This window comes from Trachypithecus francoisi, unplaced genomic scaffold (genome assembly GCF_009764315.1).
Source record: "Trachypithecus francoisi isolate TF-2019V2 unplaced genomic scaffold, Tfra_2.0 Lachesis_group10, whole genome shotgun sequence".
Lineage (NCBI taxonomy): Eukaryota > Metazoa > Chordata > Mammalia > Primates > Cercopithecidae > Trachypithecus > Trachypithecus francoisi.
The window spans coordinates 11,598,732-11,619,040 of NW_022681455.1; the positions used below are offsets into that span (position 1 = coordinate 11,598,732).

The window sequence follows — 20,309 nt, forward strand, 5'->3', positions numbered from 1 at the left end:
AAGTTAAAGGCATAGTCCCAGAAACGACTCCCATTTAGACACCAGTAGAAAGCCACTTCACTGGTTATGGTTACTGGTTGACTTTAAAGGTTACAACTTGAGGCCCGGTGTGTTGGTTCTCGCCTGTAATCCCAGCACTTTGCGAGGCTGAGGCAGGAGAATTACTTGAGGCCAGGAGTTCTAGACCAGTCTGGGCAACACAGGCAGATCCTGTCTCTACAAAAAATATTTTTATGGCCCACATGCGTAGTTGTAGCTACTGGGAAGACTGAGGCAGGAGGATCACTTGATCCCAGGAGATGGAGGCTGCAGTGAGCTATGGTCACGCCACCGCACTCCAGCCTGGGTGATGGAGCAAGACTCTGCCTCAAAAAAAAAAAAAAAAAAGAAAAAAATCATATGGTATTCATTTGTGATGGTTTATTTCACTTAGCATAATGGCCTCAAGGTTCATTCATGTTGTAGCATGTGACAGGATTTCCTTCCTTCCCTTTTAAAACTCAGTAATTTTTCCATTATATGTGTACTGTGTTTTGTTTATCCATTCAGGGACTCTTGAGTTGCTATCACCTCTTGGCTATTGTGAATAATACTGATAAACATGGGTGTGCCAATATCTCTTTGAGATTCTGCTTTTGGTTCTTTTGGGTATATACCCAGAAAGGGGAATTGTTGGATCATATGGTAGTTTTGTTTTTAACTTCTTGAGGAGCCTCCATACTATTTTCCACAGCAGCTGTATCATTTTACATTCCTACCAACAGTATATATCCATATTTAATGATATTTGGATACATAGGTTTTGATTCATCCATTTTAATTCTATTAATGACGATTTTATTGACTTTTCTTTTACAATTGATAGTGACTACCTAGCCCAAATCACAGATGAGAGACTTTGTATTATGGAATGTTTGCATATCAAGGATGACCCTCAAGGTAACATCTAAATATTTTAGAGTCAGCTCTTTCAGGTATAAGTGAGAGAATCCTTACCTGAATAGTTTAAGTAAAAAGAGGGATTTTATTACAAGGGAACTGGGATGTGACATTGAATCTAAGGATGGTAATGTGTCAGGGCCTTAGAAATAACTCATTAAGGGACTTGATTCTCTCTTGTCTTTAATGGATCTTTTTCCTTCTTCTACTGTGGCTTTCATCATGCGATGATGAAGTAACTTCACAAATCTTGAGCCTTTCAGCTTCAGCTACCTGAAGAGCAAGGATGCTCAGTTGGCCCTGATCCAGAAGTCCCAGGGGAAGGGGACGATTGGCCCAGCTTGGATCCCTTGCCTTTCTTTCATACCTCACTACAGTATGGTCAGGGAGAAGGAGTCAGTGCAGGGACATCTGTGGAAACTATATGGAGTGACTGGGAGGCAGTCAGGTGGCCAGAAGGAAAGGGAATGAGCGTGGGAGAACGAATGAAAAGTGCGCTTGTCCACGGTCTCTAAGCCGAGATGTCAGTGAACAGTCGATTGAGGTCACACTGGGGAGATAATACTGGAGCTTGAAAAGTTGTGGGTAAGGAACATTAAGATGACTAGAGGCAAATGATTTTTTTTTTTTAATCTAACTGATTTTTTAGTATACCAAGTTCAGGGCCACAAGGAGAAAATGCCTGAAATTCTTAAAAATAAAAGGTAAAAATAATTGACTGATATCTGGAATGATTTGAATTAGAATTAGAAGGTAGTTAAAAACATTCTTAACACTGTTATTTAGGGTAGAAAACAAAAGATTCTATTTCAAATAGGAATTAATTTTTATATTTTATTCTAAGAAGTTTACACATATATCAGAGGCTTAATATAAAATGGATGGATGATAGCTATATAATATTAGAATATAGTGTTAACCTTTCGAAGCCATGGGAGGAATTATTTCCCCATCAGGCGTCAGCGATGATGGTAAACCTTATAATGTATTCAGTGCTGCTTGTGTCAGGCGTGGCGTGAGGCATTTTTCTATGTATTATGTCGTGTAACCTCCCAAGTCATAGGTGCTCACTATTTGTTAAACTGAATTTTCTAAGTTGTATTTCAACAGATGATTATTAACACTTTGCTTTTCCTTTCAGAGATGTGGTACTGGATCTTCCTCTGGGCTCTCTTCTCTTCTCTGTTTGTCCATGGTGCTGCAGGAGTGTTGATGTTTGTGATGCTGCAGAGGCATAGGCAGGGAAGAGTCATCTCTGTCATTGCAGTCAGCATTGGATTTCTGGCTTCTGTAACTGGAGCGATGATTACCAGTAAGTTGATTTTGTTTTGTCTGAGGATGTAAGTTTGTATGCACTTACCATTTTGGTAGCTGTATTCTTATTATACATGTAACATTAGTGAGATATTTTATGTAGATTATTTGTCAACACTTAACACACTCCACCTAGAAGATAAAGATGAACTGATTTATTCATTGAACAGATAGTTGTAATTCTGCAATGTGAAGAGTCCTTTTACAAGGTTTTGTGGGAAACAGAAAAATTCATAACAATTGGCAAGAGGCAAGGCAGTTCAATGGGAAAATTCACAGTGATTATAGTTTCTGCTTTAAAGTTGCTCACTTTCTAGGAAAAAGGAAAGGCATAAAAATATGTCTGTGATAATTATCATAAACAAAAGTATAGCCCTGAGGTCCTTACTGTCATCTGCCTGTGACTACACAATAAAATTGCACTTTCTTCTTATGCACACATTATTACGGCCTACTAGAAATAAGCTGTGCTAGAGTGTCCTCTAGTGCTTTGCAGGTTCCCTGCTGTGCTGCCTCATGAGCTTTTTCAGACAAGTTTTCAGGTTCATTCCCTCTGGCCTTCTCTGCTTAACACTGTACTTAAGCCCAAACTCCAGCCTGACTTCAAAGAATTAGTTAGGTTTTTGTTATCAGCAGAAGGTATCCAAGTTACCAGCAACAAATCCATACAGGTCTGCAGCAGCCTCAATTCTTGCCTCCTCAGAAGAAATAATTTGACTGAGGGGTGTAAGACAGAAAAAGAGACCGAGGCAAGTTTCAGAGCAGGAGTGGAATTTCAAAGCTTTAGAGCAGGAAAGAAAGGAAAGTACACTTGGAAGAGACCCAGGCGGGCACTTTGGAGGTCAAGTGTCCCATTTAACTTTGGTCCTACAACTTGCTGGCCCATTTCCAGTGTCTTGCACCCCTTTTCCTTCGTTCTTCCTTTAGGGTGAGCCACCTGCATGTGCAGTGCCCTCCTTACACTTGGGAGGTGAGCATGCACAGTGTGTTTAAGAAGTTGTATTCATGCTCATCTGAGGCTTTCTTCCATTTTCCAGTGGAATGCCCCCGAAGCTCATACTCTACCATTTTGTCTTAATGCGCATGCTCGATCCCACTTACCCATTTCCTGAGATTTTATTGGAAGCTACTGGTTACCAGTTTCAAGTGTTTTTATTCTTTGGAAAATTGTCTCTCCCTGGTGCCTGTGACCAGTTATCATTTTAGTGTGACAACTGCCGGACCATCACCTGATGGTCACCTGACATTCCTAGGGGATAGGGGTAGCCCTGTCCTGGCCCACTGCTGACAACTTACCTACTGTAACAATTTCTGCAGCTGCTGGTTGAGCAGAGCTTAGGTGTGCACCCTGTAGAGACTGGAGTGTGCCACATCTGCTTGCTTAGTGTGGTTGTGCCAGAAACCGGGTACCTCTGTGCTGCCATCAGCTCTGTGACTGCCAGTGCAAGTGTCTGTTGCCTTCACATCTGGCCTGTTCCCATATGTCAGGGGCAGCTCACTGCTACCACTGGATCTGTTTTGGGACTCTCTGACAGTTTCTTCTTCCTTTCTGGTTGATTCTTGCCTCAGAGATAAGAAGGCAACCTTATCTTTATGATGCAAAGGATTCACTTCTTTACCCTTTCCAGAATGATTGATATCCTTTGTCTTGAGAGGAAAGCGCTGCTCCCATGTCCCTGGGTATGTCCTAGGCACTAATAAGACAACCATAAAATACTTGTGGGAAATGGGGAGGAGTCTGTTTTCTTATTCTTCAGTTGCTGTTTTTTTCTGTGTTATCTTGTGTTAAGTTTTTATAACTGCTTTTGTTGTTTCTGCATTCAACCTTTAATTTGATGATATGAATGGTACCTCATACGCTTTGTCATAGACAGGGTTTTAAACAGGTACTCAGGTTTAGCTAAAGCACATAGGAAAGGTAGAACGGAGCCAGATTCCAGAGGGCCTTGGAAAGCTATCTGGGAAGTTTGGGCTTTTATCCTGCAGGTCATGGAAATAAATGGATATTTTTGAATGCAGTTGGCAAGGGACAAAGCAGTTCAGTGGTAAATTTTGTTTTATAGTTGAATACAGAATTAACGTATAGAAGCAAGAGAAAACCCTGAAAGAGCAGGGACCTGGTCTGTCTTCATCACTGCTCGATCCCCAAAAATAAAACAGTACCTAGAACATAATTTATACTCAAAACATATAGGTTGGATGGATAGGAGGAGTGAGAGAGGAAGAGAGGGAGGAAAGGAAATAAAGAAGAGGGGATAGGGAGAGAGAATAAAGAGGAAGGAAGAGGAATTAAGAGGCATTAACTGTAATCTATACTTGAGGCCAGGTTCTGAACTACAATAATGGCCGTAGATTGGGAAGGAAGGAGTTAATGTAAGAACTATACAAAGGACAAAAAATCTAAATTAGTTATTAATTGTGGTGGCATACAAAGAGATATGAAAGGGGCTGCCAGTAGTTTTTGACATGGCCACTGTTGTAATTGTGGAACCATGAACAGAGGAGGAAGGAAGAAGGAGCAGCTTGTTTGGAAGTTTAAGTGGTATGTGTGTGTGTATATATATATATGTATTTATTTGCATATATTATTGCAAAACTTTAAAGAGAGCATGAGAAATTGAATTCTTCCATTTATCTCTGATGATATGTGTGTATATGTAACCCATTTGCAATTCAGTCAAGAATAAAGTAAGCCAGTGATTTTAGAAACTGCAGTGTTATATTTTTAAATCCTTAAAAATGTAAGTCTGACACAATTTCAAGTAAAAATTTGTGTGTGTATTAGCAATAAAACATTTAATTTTTTCTGGCTAATTATCTGACCTGCAAACAGGTGAGTTAGGAAAACTAGCCAATGTGAGTAGTGATATTTATTTTCTTAATACAAGTTGTGAATACTAGTGCACTCGTAGCTGTATCTTCAGTTCAGTCATTGATTGCCAAATATCTATATTCAATAAGATGCTGCTGACTGAATATAGTTACATATTCATTATATTTTGCTGCTACTTAGATTTTATTTTGAAACCAGAGTAATTTTTCATATAGTATTTTTAGTTAATACCAGAAATGGGAGAAACTTATTTCTATATAATGTCTAATTTTAGCTGTTTAATTTTAGTCAGTCTAAAGGTGTAAAGTAAGTTCTCATTGTTGGTTTAATTTGCATTTCTGTGATTATTAATGAGTTTGAGCATCTCTTCCTATGTTTATTATGTATTTAGGTTTTCTGTTCTACAGATTACTCCTTTACATTCTGTGGTTTTCTTTTGGTATTCTTGTTTCCTTTTTAAATTACAGATATTTTTATATATTAGAGATATTGACCTCTGGTTTTGGACTTTGCAAATAATTTATCTCAGTCTTTTATCAGTTACCTTCATCCATGATATCATTTACAGAGCAGAAATCCTTGATTTTGATGTGATCAACTTAAAGAGTTTTTGCCTTACGGTTCATAAAGATTTTATTAAAGAAGTTATCCCCCGTACCAGTGGCAAAAGATATTCTGATATATTTTCTTCCGTTAATTTTACAGTTTTTCCTTTTGTATTAAGGTCTTTAATTCGCCTGTAGCAGGAATTGGCAAACATTTTTGTAAAGGGCCAAGGAATAAATATTTTAGATTTTGCAGGCTACTGGTCTCTGTCACATTATTCAGTTCTGCCAAGGTAGTGCAAAAGCAGCCATAGACATATGTGGATGAATGCGCATGGCCTGTTTCAGTAAAACTTTATTTCCTTTTACAAAAAAGGCATCGGGCATTCAGGCCATAATTTATCCTCCATGTAGAGTCTACCTTTGTTTTAGGTATTGGATAGGATTCTATGTGTTTTTTTCCCCCCACTGCCATATAGTAAATCAGTTTTTATCATACCATACACTAAAAAAAAATCATTTCCTTATTGATTTGTAGTGCCACCTTTATTGTGTATTACATTCTCAAAGTAATGACAGGGATGTGTCTCTGAACTCTATTCTGATTCATTGGGTTTTTTTGTCTGTTCTCATGGAAGGGTCACTTTTGTTATCCCAGTGGTTCTGTGGTATATCTTAGTATCTGTCAGGAGTAGGCCCTTCTTGTTGCTTTCCTTTCTCAAAGTTTATAGCTATTGATGGAGCTTTATTCTTTCATATAAATTTTAGACTGTGTCTGTGGATCGCTCAAAAAGTATGATAATGATTTTTATTAGGATTTAACTGAATATAGAGGATGATTTGGGAAGCATTGGCATATTATATCACCCAGGAACATGTAGTGTATCTGCATTTATTGAGATCATCTTTTACGTCTCTTATTAGAGTTTAATAATGCTTTTCTCGATAGGAAGTTTGTATATTCTTTATTAAGTTAATTCCTAAACACCTGTTACGGCTATTGTGCATGAATATCTTTTGATTACATTGTTTAGTTTTATTGGTGTGGAGAAATACTATTAAGCTTTGTAAGTCAGGTTTATGAAAGATGAACAAAAAACTGGTTCTTTGGAGAGAGAAGATGAATAGACTGCTGGCAAACTAAGAAAAAAGGATTAAGGCAAAAGAGTAAAATACAGAGCATAATGGAAGAAATAACTAAATCTCAGTAATGAAGATAGAGAATTATAAAAATAAAATAGTTTTATGAACAGCTGTACCTAAATATAAAATGTCAAAAGTGACATAAATGGAAATAGGAAATATGAATAGGAAAATAATTATTTTTGCCAATTGCAATATTAAAGACCCTTCTTCCAAAAAAACTCCAGGCCCAAAGGGGTTTACAGGAGAATTCTACCAAACTTTCAAGAACAACTGGTTCATATTTGATCCAAGTTACTGCAGAAAATAGAATAAAAGGTGTGCACAGCTTATTTGCAGAGGTCAGTGGAATCTTGTTGCTGAATAAGATGAGGACTACACCAGAACCTTAGGAATTGCTATTCTTGGAATGCAAAAGATAATTCAGTGTCAGAAATGAGTGCACCTGTATTTCAAGAAAACATTATTGATGAACACTACAATCAGAATTTCATACAATTTTCATGTATCATATAATGCTATTCTCTGAATTTTAAAAAATCACTTTAAAAATGTGAAAACTATTCTTAGCCTACATGTTTACAAAATAGGTGGGTGGGCCAGATTTGTGGATTGTAGTTTGCCAACCTCGATCTAACTGTGCAGACTGATAGAATGAACATATTATTAAAACGAATTCTTCCCTTATCCTTGTTCTATTTTTTTTCTGTTTTTCTACCCATAGCTCTTTCTGTCTCTTCACACTTAACCTTTATGATATGCTTGCTTTTTTTTTTCTTTTTCCATTTTAGAGATAGGGTCTGGCTCTGCTGCCCAGGCTGGAGTGCAGTGGCACCCTCATACCTCACTGTACCCTTGAACTTCTGAGCTCCAGTGATCCTCCCAACTCAGCCTCCCGAGTCACTAGGACTACAGGCTATCATTTGCTTTCTGTCAGGAAATACGCAGGGCAGATAACATCACTTTTTATTGGGATGCCCATTTGCAGGCACTTTTATGTTGTGTATCAGTGTTTTCTGTCTACTGATGACTCTTCTATTCCCCTTCATCCTTGTAGTTTTGTATCTTTTACTCACCTTCAAGTCATCTCGGCAGTATTGCTTTCTCCACTTCATTTGGGATCTTTCCTTATGTCTAATTGATCATGTTCACCACTGTTCACAGTGGCAGATCCACATGTGTTATTTATTTCAAGCACCCTATCCCACTTCTTTAAATGCCTGCATATATTAGCCTCATAAATCACCATGAAAATAAAGATCTTAATGTACTCTTTCAGCTAGCTGTTGTTGAGCAAGACACCCTAAGGAGAGTGAAAACTAAAGAACAAACTGGGATACTTGTTAAAACAATATATAACTTCATATAATTGTAAAAAGATTAATATCTAGACTATATATTTTTTAAAAACCCTGTGACTTAAGTAAAAAGACAACCCAGTAGAAAAATGAATAAAGGACTTAAGCATTTCCTAGAAGTAGAAACCCTAATGGTTAATAATATGTGAAGAGAAACTTAATCACATTAATTGCCAAGGATTTATAAATTAATCAGATAATCTCTCTTACCCACTAGATTGGCAAAGAAATAAAAAAAAAAAAAAAAAAAGGGATATCACCTGCCTCTGAGGATATGGAGTAACTGAAATATACATTGGTACAACTAATTTGGAAAAATAATTTGGCACTATCTAGTCAAGTTGTAAAGGTCCATACCATAGGGCTGAGCAATTCTGGTTTTACCCGTGGATCATGGAGAAACTCTTAATTGCATGTGTGTGCTAGGGGTCGTGGACAAGAACAGGAGCAGTGTTTGTGTTTGTAAAGGACTGAAAACAAAGAAATGTTGTTGGCCACAGAATGGATAAATAAACTGTGGTATATTCATACTTGGAATTCTGTATGGCAGTGAAAATGAGTAACTTACAGCTGCATACAAGGAATATAGTTATTTCCTATTATATTCCATAAGATATTTGTGCCCTGCTTTTTTAAATCAAGAATTTATTTAACTTTTTCATTGTGTACCAATATTTTTGTTTGAAAAATAGGATTGAAAGATATCCTGGCATTTAAAATGAAATATCTTTCATATCCTGACATTTAAGATGAAAGTTTCTTGGAATTTTAGGGACGTTTTAGGCAAGTTAGGTATAGAAGTTGTTAGATTTAAAAATTTTTATTATGTGAGTAATATATGATTATATTCATTATATAAAACTGAAAACAAGGCCGGGCGCGGTGGCTCAAGCCTGTAATCCCAGCACTTTGGGAGGCCGAGACGGGCGGATCACAAGGTCAGGAGATCGAGACCATCCTGGCTAATACGGTGAAACCCTGTCTCTACTTAAAAATACAAAAAACTAGCCGGGCGACGAGGCGGGCGCCTGTAGTCCCAGCTACTCGGGAGGCTGAGGCAGGAGAATGGGGTGAACCCGGGAGGCGGAGCTTGCAGTGAGCTGAGATCCGGCCACTGCACTCCAGCCTGGGTGGAAGAGCGAGACTCCGTCTCAAAAAAAAAAAAAAAAAAACTGAAAACATTGTAGATAAAGCAAAGTCCCTTTTGACCAACACTCTCAAACTAGTGCTTTTCTCAGAAGCAAGCCCTCTTTTCAGTTTGGTATGTATCCACCAGATATTTGTTGATGCATTACATTCACTCGTACATATTTACATACATACATGCATACATACACACATATGTATGTATGTACTAGGAGAGAATACGTATTGTTTTATGTTTTATTTTCTTTGTTACGTAGATGATATGTCTAAGTTATTTTTATTTCAGTTCATACAGATCTATATTTTCCTTTTGAAATTGTATGGATTCATGGTATGGACTTCATGTAGTTTATCTCCAGCTGATGGTGGACATTTGTTTTGTTTTTGTTTGATTACAAAAATGCTGTATTGATTATGTGTTTATGCTTGTATGTGTGTGTGTTTATATTCTAAATACTAATCATCAGTTTGTTTTGCATATAGCAAATACTTTCCAGTCTGTTCCTTGGTGTGATACCTGTATGGGTTTTACTATTTTTTTGTGGTCTTAAGAAGAGCTCTTTTCCTAGGATCATAAATATAATTATCTTACATTTTAAAGTTTAGATATGTACTTTTGTTTTTAACATTCAGTTATTTAATCCATCTGAAATTTATTTGGTGAATGGTGTGAAGCAGGGACCTAAATTTATTTTTTTGAAATGGCTACCAGTCGTTCCAACACCATTTATTGAATGCTGAATCACTGATTGGAACTATCTTTATCCTTTACTACTATGATGACTACTAGCCAAAATTTGTTGAGTACATACTAGGATCATCCACTATTTTTAAGCACTTGACAAGTGTCATCTCTTAATCTTCATGCCCACCCATTTTACAGTTGAGGAAGCAAGGCATGGGAGGCTAAGTGATTGCCCAGTGTAACACAGTTGCTAAGTAGTGGAGCTTGGATTTTAATCTAGGAGCTTCAGAACCCGTGCTCCTCACCTTATGTAAGCATGTAACATTTGAATTGATACATTTGTTTTCCATTTCGTGGCAGCCTGAGCTAGTAATTGCTTTGATTTTCCCCTTCTTGTGGATCATGATTGAAAACAGTATTAGAGGGATGGAGGCCAAATTGTGGTTTTTAAAATGGAAGATAGTCACATAAATCTAGGATGAATCCAAAGAGAAAGAGTATTACTCTAATTTATTTTAACATGATTTCTGATAACAAAGTTGTAGGATACTTAATATTTTTAAAGAATGTCATCCAGTTCTACAGTTTGGTTATGTGACCAATTATACAAGTGATTTTATTGTTTGATTAAGTAAATGTTGGTGCTACTAGGAGTTTTGAGATGCTTATTAGCTACTTTATCATTTTCTGAATTCTTTGTTCTCATTTTCACTTAGTATAAATATGAAGTGATAGAATGATTTTGGGATTTATAGCCATACTAACCTGGATTGAAAAATCCCAGCTCTTGTACTTGCTCTATTTCCTGGGGCTAGTAACTGAACCTCTCTGAACCTCTGTTTTTTTCATCTTTAAATTAGATGATAATACTGAGGGGGTGGTATGATATTTAAATATGATAATATTTTTAAAGTTCCTAGCAAAATACATAGTATATGGTAAGTACACTATTTTAATTTCCTTTTATTTTAAAACATGTATATGAAAGTCCTTGATTTAGGTTAATAATTTGCTTTTCCTGTTTACATCTCTTGCAAAGCAATACAATAACTTTTATTTGGAAGATTTTGGGTGAAGTACAAAGAATTAATCTTTAGCTAATTTTTTTCTAAGTTGACAAGTAAAAATTATATTCTAATTTTCATGACTAGGTTTCAGTCTTAATTGTAATTGTCAATTCAGTATCTTCAGATAACTTCTTTTCTTTTTCTTATGTTCTTTTATCTAACCATTTTAGGATATATAGACAGTTTTGCTAGAAAAATAGTTTTCAGGCCATCTGCATCTGTGAGATGGCGTATTATAATTTAAATATTTCCTCTTTTTTGGTTCCTAAATGTGCTTTTAAAGTTAGCCACTTAGATACCACATCATTATGGATGGTCTGTGAAGATCAGATGTTGAATCAGATGGGCACTGAGGTTCCTCATATGCTGAAATTCTCCCGTTCTTGGAAGTGTACATTACCTAAGGAACCTCACTAGAATAGATGTCAAGTTCATTTTCTATTCTTATTAGACATCAAGATACTAGTCTCCAGATAACTTAGAGTTGGATGGTTTATTTAAAAAGCAACGAACTATTTTATATGGTAGATTGTGAGAATTGTGAGATGGATTAGTCAGGTATTATATTTTACATGACATTTAAAGATTCATATTATTCAAAAAAGATACCTTTAATATCAAAATATTTATTAATAATTTAGAAATTACATTAAATTATGTTATTTTTCTGCATTATTATTTGTAATTATCAGTATGTTATGTTGTATGTTTACAAAAATGCTACAGAGGTGTAGCTAATTGAATGCCCAGGTGAGAGGTTGCAATAATGAATTATTTTTATGAACGTATTTGCTATCAAGTATGGAGCATATACCATAAATACATATCTTTTGGTTGAATAGAAGAGTCTGTTTTTCAAATAAGTGGCTAAGTGTATTATGGTAAGGTGTAACTTTCACCAGTCACAGGGAAACTTTCTCATAGAAAGTGGATAAAATGAAAAAATACGATGATTTAAGTTTTGATGAAATGAAAAGAGCTCTTAAGGTGCAGCATGCAGTGTGTTATAAAACGAGTGACTGTGTCCCTTTGTTTGTCTCCCGTTTCTCCTTAGGTGCAGCAGTAGCGGGCATTTACAGAGTAGCTGGGAAGAACATGGCCCCTTTGGAAGCGCTGGTATGGGGCGTTGGACAGACTGTACTGACATTAATCATCTCCTTTTCAAGGATCCTCGCTACACTTTGAGGTTTCTGTGGGAATGTCTTACTTCACATAAGGAAACAGATGTACAGATTCCCTGAAAACGGCGTTGTTAACAAGTGGAAATGAAATTGTGCAAGAATGTGGACTGAGCAGGTCAAAGCATAAGGAAGACCTTGAGCTGTGTGGAAAGATTGCCCTCTGGTGTTCAAGTGATTGCACTACCGCACTGCACCTTATGTGCCTCTGTCTCAGGCAAGGTGCATTAAGACACTATGTAAAGTTACAAGAAAAAGCACCTTGTTTAGCTGCCTATCAGGTTAACATTGGTGTTGAAAATCATCGTTCCTAACAGTGTTGTGTTAAGTTACAGGGACGTTTCGAAGTATTGATATATGTGCCAAACTCTTTTCTTTTTGTTAACATTGACCATGTGACAATTTGCAAGCGTAGATGTAGCTGAGTGCTGTGAACATATTTGACATGAATTCAGGTAATGTACTAAGATTTTTGTTCTGTAACACTAAATCCCGTATGAGTGCTAAATACTGAATTCTTTAATATGAGAGAAATTATTTGGTTTTTAATGTTGCGCGTTTCTGGGATTTAGGGCTTCAATATGTTTAGGTATTATTGTTATTTAATTGATGTGGAAGATAAGTCTTCTTAACTGAAGACTAGCTCAACCGTTTTAAGAACTCAGAGTAGCTCTATAGGGTGCATACTTTTCACTAACTTAACACCCTTTTAATAGCTTCCCTCACGCATACATATTCTGTTTATACAAATTCAGAAACTTGAAGGGTCATACACATTGATTGTAGTTTGTGCGTCATAAAAATATAATTTGAAATTTTTCTTAAACATTTTGTAAGAAAAAAGTCTGAAATGCATGTTGCATTCTTTGACCCTTCTAAAGAAAGTTTTTGCCTTGTATCTCATGGACAAAACATCTTTATAACTAGTATCTCAGTGGGATTATATTACGTGTTGCATATATCTTGATTTTTGACAAAATATAAACAGTCTTTCATTCTGGAGTATTAACTGTTTTTAGAGAGTGGCCTAAATTAGGCTCTGGAAATAAAGACCTCATTTGTAGCTATAAGTAACAAGTAAGTTATATAGGAAGAGTAATAAACTTATTTTACTTTGGACATGTGGGAACATCATAATTTTGCTAAGTGAAAATTGGGAAATATAGTAGATAATTTTAAAATTTGGCAGTTAGTCTCAGCATATCAATACAGTACTGAACGTGTATTTGAGTAATTCATTTCAGTTGTTCAGTTCTTGATTTATGATAGGAAGTTATGATTTAAGTTTACTAGAAGAATCTGTGAGGGCGTATGTTAAAAGTGGAAATGTCCTTTATATAAAACATTTTAAGAGGTTCTGGCAATACGTAATTGTAAGAGTATAGGAAGTAGGGTTGAACTGGTCTCCTAATGAGATTTTTTTGGCACCAGATACAGTTATAATGTGCTAACTCAAAGGAGACATTGCAGAGAATGTTAAGGATAATCAAAAAATAACCTGGTAGCCTTGCTGTTTAATCCAATTTGCTGTAAAGGTAGGCCTTTGTTCTATTCCATTCAAATTTAAGAACTTTGTTACCCATACCACTTTTTCTCTAGCCAGAAGCAGAATATATCCACAACTTATCAATGAGAAGTTGGAGAGGCAGTACTTTTCCCAGTATGGAAGCCAATTTAGGGGATTTACTAACACTGGCTTGGAAATTCGTTTTAAAAAAAATAATAAGCAACTATGCATGGATCTTTGAAGTAAATCTTAAAATTGATTATTTTTATGATGTGCAAGCCTGAAATTGTTTTCATGTGTTCTTTATATTCCTGATGTTTTTACAAATTAAATTTAGGCATAACTTTTCCAAGTCAATCATTTTTTCTTTTCTGCCAGACTTGAATTGTGTTCTTCCTTTATTTTGGCTATTCTGTGAATAATTTAAAGCATTCATATTCTTCCAGAGGAATTACCAATAGCATGTGGAAATTGTTTCACATCTACAGAAGGAATACTTATTTTAACATATGGTTATTTTATGATTTAAGAAAGTTACGGTAAAGTAATATAGAGCACGATTCATAATCCAAAATTAATGAGAAAATAACTTGGATACATTAAATGTACCAATGTGTGGACCAAAGAGATTTAAACTCTTGTTTTTACTCTAGAATGAAAGTATAATTGAACGGTTAATAATTAGTTTGTAGAGTGTCCTGCAGTTATCTCATTATCAAGTTGCTTTACATTATGAATTGTGTGTGTATGCGTATACTTTTAATTTTAAGGGTTATTTTTGGTTCCTTTGCTGTTTTCAGTTATTTCCATGGAGATTTTGTGCAACTGTCACTCTTTTGATGTTTTGAGATGCAGTTGAATAGTGTGAGTTTATGAATTGTCTTAATAGCTATTTATATGCTGAGATTTTTAAAAAGTTAGTAGCTTTCCTATAGACACAAGAAATGTTTAATGATATATATACACACACATATATATCATTATATACGTATATAGAGAGCTGCTATATATGAATACAGTCTACTTGGAAAGCTTTTTTTCAATGAACACTTTCATGTTCTAGTGGAAAATTTGTTCAGTGTAATGATCTTTTAAATAGGTTTGAGGATGTTTGAGAATTTTGAATTTTGGAAAAATTTTCTTCACTTAATAGAGCTGGAGACCCTTGTTTGGGACATGACAAAAGCTCTTATTGATGCATTTGGGTTACATACTTCGTTAAAATCTATATATGATTCAGCAGTACATTTTCTTCATGACAAATGCAGGAAGGGAGGGAGGGTCCTCTATAGTGGACACTCCTTTATTTAAAAAGTGTTTAATAAAATATTGTTTACAGTGAAATCAGCTCCCCAAAGAAGGAACTCCTACATGTCCAAACTAATTATTGTTTAACATGCTGATTAAAAATGCCCATAGTTGACAGCTAGTCAGGAGGCCCCAAATAAACTACAGATAATGCTTAAAACTTTAAAAGAAGGAGAACTAGTAGTCTTCCCCATGAGACAGTTCCAAGGTAATACCCTACCTTGCTTAGGATAAACAAAGTCCTAAATGATGGCTATCTTCAGGGCCTATAGCTGAATTATTCTTTAGATCTTAATGTTTACCAAACAGTGTTACAGTTTGTTACCCAATATACTTTCTTAGTATTTGCAGCATACATTTCACTGCTCGAAAAAGTATAAGGGTTGGGTTTTGTTTGTACTTTAAATGAGAGAAATAAAGAAATGAGTTGGCCTGTATATCTTGTATTTGTGATATAAGGAACGGGATAATTTGAAATCACAGAATGTTGTGGAAAAGGTCTTTAAAGAACCTCTAATGAAGAAAGTGCAGCTGCCACATTGATGTACCTAGGCTGCCACTCATACACCAAATAATTCTCTTTTGTAAACACTTTTTGTGGATCCACTATGTAAAGTGCTCTACCAAGTATTTTCTCTAGTAAGGAGTACAAGAATTACCCAGATGGAATTCTTTACCTTGAGTCCACCAAGAGCTAGCAAGATGATTTTAAATCCTAAAAAGTTTGGGACAACATTTTGCTTCCTGATTTTAGTTGAGAGTTAGCCTGTTTTGTCTCTCCAAATTCTCATTTTCCTGGTTCATCCACTAAATAGAATTTCCATAACTGAGATATCATGGCTGTGACATAGTGAAGAGAATACTAGACTCCAAGCCAGCAACACAGATTGAAGTAAGACTCTGTCACTTGTCAGCTTTTTGACCTTGAGTGAATCACTTAACCTCTCTGAGCCTCAGTTCATACTCTATAAAATGTGACTAATACGTCATGTAGTTATTGTGAGGATTATGTGAGATTGTTTATGAATGGCAAAGCAGTATGTATTTGACAGTAAATGATCAATTGATAGTCTCTAGAATTTTTTTTAAATTACATTTTGCAATTGCATTACCAATTGAATATGTTGTTTTGTAAAATTCATCAGTTTTCTTTCATTTCTATATTTTCCCTACATATACTTTAGGAAATAAACTAAAAACATTCTCTTAGAATCTTGCTTCATCTCCTTTTCACCTTTTCTTTTTAAAATCAGCAGATCTTTAAGAACCTTTTGTGAATTGGTGGTGGCAGAAATGGCCAGTGCAAGGAGGACTAAATTAGGAGTTCTGTTGACCACTGGTTAAAATAGGACAAGGGTAGAGAGGTAGTCAGCCTTGACTCCTTTACCTAATCCCACTTACTTCCCTTGGATTCATTCAGCCATGTTGATTCATTGACTTTCTGCTATTTGCTAATTATTCTTCTTGAAAAGTAAGAGCGATATATAACCCTTCTGTCTTCTATGTGTCTGTTTTCTTCTGCCGGCCCTGGGCCTTTGGCTCTACAGTGTAGTTCTAATTCTGTAGAAAAATAGAATGATACTCAGTATCTACCAAGTCCTTTCTTCCACTGGCCAAGGGTGCTTAAGCCCTAGCTGTTATTTTGCTTCTTTTTTTTTTTTTTTTTTTTTTTTGAGATGGAGTCTCGCTCTGTCACCCAGGCTGGAGTGCAGTGGCACGATGTCGGCTCTCTGCAAGCTCCGCCTCCAGGATTCACGCCATTCTCCTGCCTCAGCCTCCCGAGTAGCTGGGATTACAGGCACGCACCACCATGCCTGGCTAATTTTGTATTTTTATTAGAGACAGGGTTTCTCTACGTTAGTCAGGCTGGTCTCAAACTCCCGACCTCAAGGGATCTGCCCACCTCGGCCTCCCAAAGTGCTGGGATTACAGGCGTGAGCCACCGCACCCAGCCTTTTTTTTTTTTTTTTTAAGTACAATTATTTTAAATTTATGTTCATTATATAATTCAGGGAGTAACAAAATGCCTGGAGCAATTTCTGAAATATTCTCAAACCACTTCACTCTTGACACTACAGATTTTTCTCTCAGTCTCAATCAGAATCTCTGCAGTCATTATTTGTTTTTAAGATGTGAGGGACGAGGAAAATTACTGAAGAAATTCTAGCAGATTTCGATTGCAGAGAAATTTGGTAACACTTTTTGGGTAACTGGGTAAATTACTATTTCTTTTAATAATCAGGGGTGAAACTCTTAATTGTTAAAATGGACCAATAATCGAATGGTTTTATAATCTTTCTTAACTTCCTGTCTTTGTTACAACATCTTGGAAGAAGACTCTTCAGGATAAAAAGGATATTATTTGATTAAAAATTATAGCGTTTAGAGACATAATGCACAAAAACAAAAACATATTTGACGAAGCGCCCTACATCCTGTGAAACACAATTTCCACGCTGTTGTTAGGACTAGAAACTATACTGGATGAGTATGTGGACTGCATGTTTACACATGCTGTGTTTATATGCGAGGCTTCACTGACCACCGTGCATTTTGAAATTGTATTACATTCTGTGTGTGTGTGGTGAGAGGTTTGGTCTTCTCACTTAAGGAGCTCTGTTCTGTGTAGGCGGTACAGTGTTAAGGAGGTTGCTGAATTAGTTATCTAAAAATGTATCCGTGAATTTGGGGTAAATAATGCTTAATATTTGAAGTATTTTTAGTAAATGTGGAGATAAATCAGATAATACTTCTAAATGAGTGGAAACACTCACATTTCTGAGTGAGCTATGAGCTATAATCATCTCTTCCCCTGAGTTTAGAGAAGTTGTTTTCACATTCTTTACATTTATGGCACATATATTGAACTTACATAATAACTCTTCCCTGATTTTGAGAACAAATTTAGCAGTTTCCTAAAAATCTTCCTCCTCTTTCCATACAGATGTCATATGTTATAGTTTAAACATATGTACAATTTTTTGATAGAATCCAAGGAGCTGGTTTAGGAAAGAATATTAACACCTACAATTGTGCAGCTCTAATCTTACTGAAAAGTAAATACTTCAGGCAAGTCAGGAGAGCATGAACCTCATACATATGTTTTTAAGATTATGTACTGCATCCACATATATCTACTCTTGGTAGTAACATGACTCTACCCTTTTTGGGAATGGATTTAGGTGGATAACTGAAACTGAAAAGCAGTTTGACACAAATACACAGAAAGAGGCATTGCGGTGCATCATCAGTCATCTGAGTCCCGTAACTGTAACACTTTTTTCTCTTAAATATAAATCGGTAGTTACTAAAAATCACCACTTTAAAAATTTTATTCTGTCTTGCTGAATTAAGCAGAAATCACTTTTTATAGAGCCCTGTTTAAATGAGTGTTAACTCGAGAGGACTACTGATGATGAAGCTTCTCTTGTTTTTAAAGTATTGACACATCATTGTTAAGTATTTTTGGAATGGAACATTTTAAAGTTTTCTCCACAGAAAGCAACATAGTGGCACTTGTTGAGTAAATCATCATAAAAATGATTTACTTTTAATAGCAGATGAGTTGATAGTCTAACTGTTGACACCTTCTTAATGTTTGTGATATTGGATGCATTTACAATGGAAGAATTTTTTTTAAAAATTTGGCCCTCTCACCAATATACACATTCACACTTGAGCTCCACACATTTAGATGAACAAATAGGAAATTAACAGTTTTTTTTTTTTGTTTTAGCCCTCCAGAATTCGTAGGATTCTACCGTAAATATTAGCCCCTAACTCTAGTTATTCTAAGATGAGGGAATCAAGTTTATCTTGAAAGTTAACTAGCTAAAATGTCTTTATTTAAATAGCAAAAATGTAGTTGACCTGACAGGTATTAAAAGTCTCACTTTCAAATTGTGTTAACTCTCAGACCACTGATGAATCATTTAGTAAATCACAGGCAGATTTTAAAAGCTAAATGAAGCCTTAGTGCCTTGAAAGTTAAGATACTTGTGCAAAGTGGATTTAGCAAGATTCAGGATGGGAGTTGGCTAGGTACACATCACCCATGACTGGGAATTCAAAGTTTAGAAAGCCTAACAAATAGTAGCTACTAACTTCATATGGTTCAATGTAAATCAGTTACTTAGTCGTTGACTGTGACAGATGACAGCTACTTTCGCTATATTTTCATGATGTGGTATTTTTCTCTATTTTTTCTTTTTCCAAGTATGAAATGGAAAAAAAAATGTAGTTAAGAAATTAAGTGTGAGACTTTAAAATTTAGTTTTGTTGTAAACTAGAGATTCTAGTGAACAGTGTTAGTTTTATACTGTAGTACAGGGCACACACTTTAACCTTTAGAAATATGTTTACCATCAGGGATTTATTTTTACTATAGAAATACTAAATGTACTGTGAAGCTTAAAGACAGGAGAATAAATGCTGGAAGGGTAATATACAAAAACAAAGGCATATTTGATGAAGTACCCTGTGTTATGTGAACACAATTTCCCCTTCTGTTAAGACTATAAACTACACTGTATGAGTATGTGTACTGCATGTTTACATAAAACAGTTTAATTTTGAAGGATTATTTTAAAAACTATGTTTATATATAATACCTAACAAGCTGTAAATATTGTATATTATTGATTTTTAATTTTATATAAGCAATTTTTTATTTCCCAATTCATGTACAAATCTCATTATGTATATAGCATAATTTCCTGGAGAACACAAATTTTGCAGTGAATTTTAAGTATTTTAATTGCAGTAAGCATCAGTTTAGCCTAGAGATGTTGATCTTTATTTTAAATTATTTTTCACCATTCTCATTTTCTTCAAAGGGCAGCAATAAACATACGCAAGTTATTTTTAACTATAGAAAGTAGGTCTACAAAGATAAGATCTAGGTTTCAATTCATTTCTTTAAGGAAAAGATGCACAGTTACTATCATTCAGTGTCTAATCACAGGACCATTTCTGAGGTCCTCATGTGGCTCTCCTCTTTGTAATATACAGGGTGAACTCTTTACTGATACACACAAAACAACTGTTAAAAGTGAATCCAGCACTTAAATGTCATTACACAGAATTTATTGGATTAAAAATTTGTAATATACAGTATTTTAATAAAGTTTCTGTATTCAATTTCATGCACTTATATATAAATAAACCTGTCTTTGAAAGCTTTATGGGGTGTTCGACTCTTGGTGATACATCTTTTCAATTCATTCACTGTGGACTCAAATGTCTTCTCTTGCCTTTTTATCAATTTTTCTGGCCCAGTTTTACCTA

The 20,309-nt window shown here is 35.4% G+C and overlaps 1 protein-coding gene across 2 annotated transcripts in view; it reads left to right on the plus strand.

Moving 5' to 3' along the window:
- The window catches only part of TMEM170B (transmembrane protein 170B), an 81,016-nt gene that overhangs the window by 19,385 nt on the left and 41,322 nt on the right, over window positions 1-20,309 (plus strand). The window contains exons 2-3 of one of the 2 annotated variants that reach the window (XM_033216222.1): window positions 2,081-2,251; window positions 12,085-20,204. In XM_033216222.1, coding sequence (XP_033072113.1) covers window positions 2,081-2,251; window positions 12,085-12,215 — 302 coding nt within the window. In that variant the 3' untranslated portion in view covers window positions 12,216-20,204. Of the gene's footprint in view, window positions 1-2,080; window positions 2,252-12,084; window positions 20,205-20,309 lie in introns of those variants that run through there. The other variant, XM_033216223.1, reaches the window with a different exon arrangement.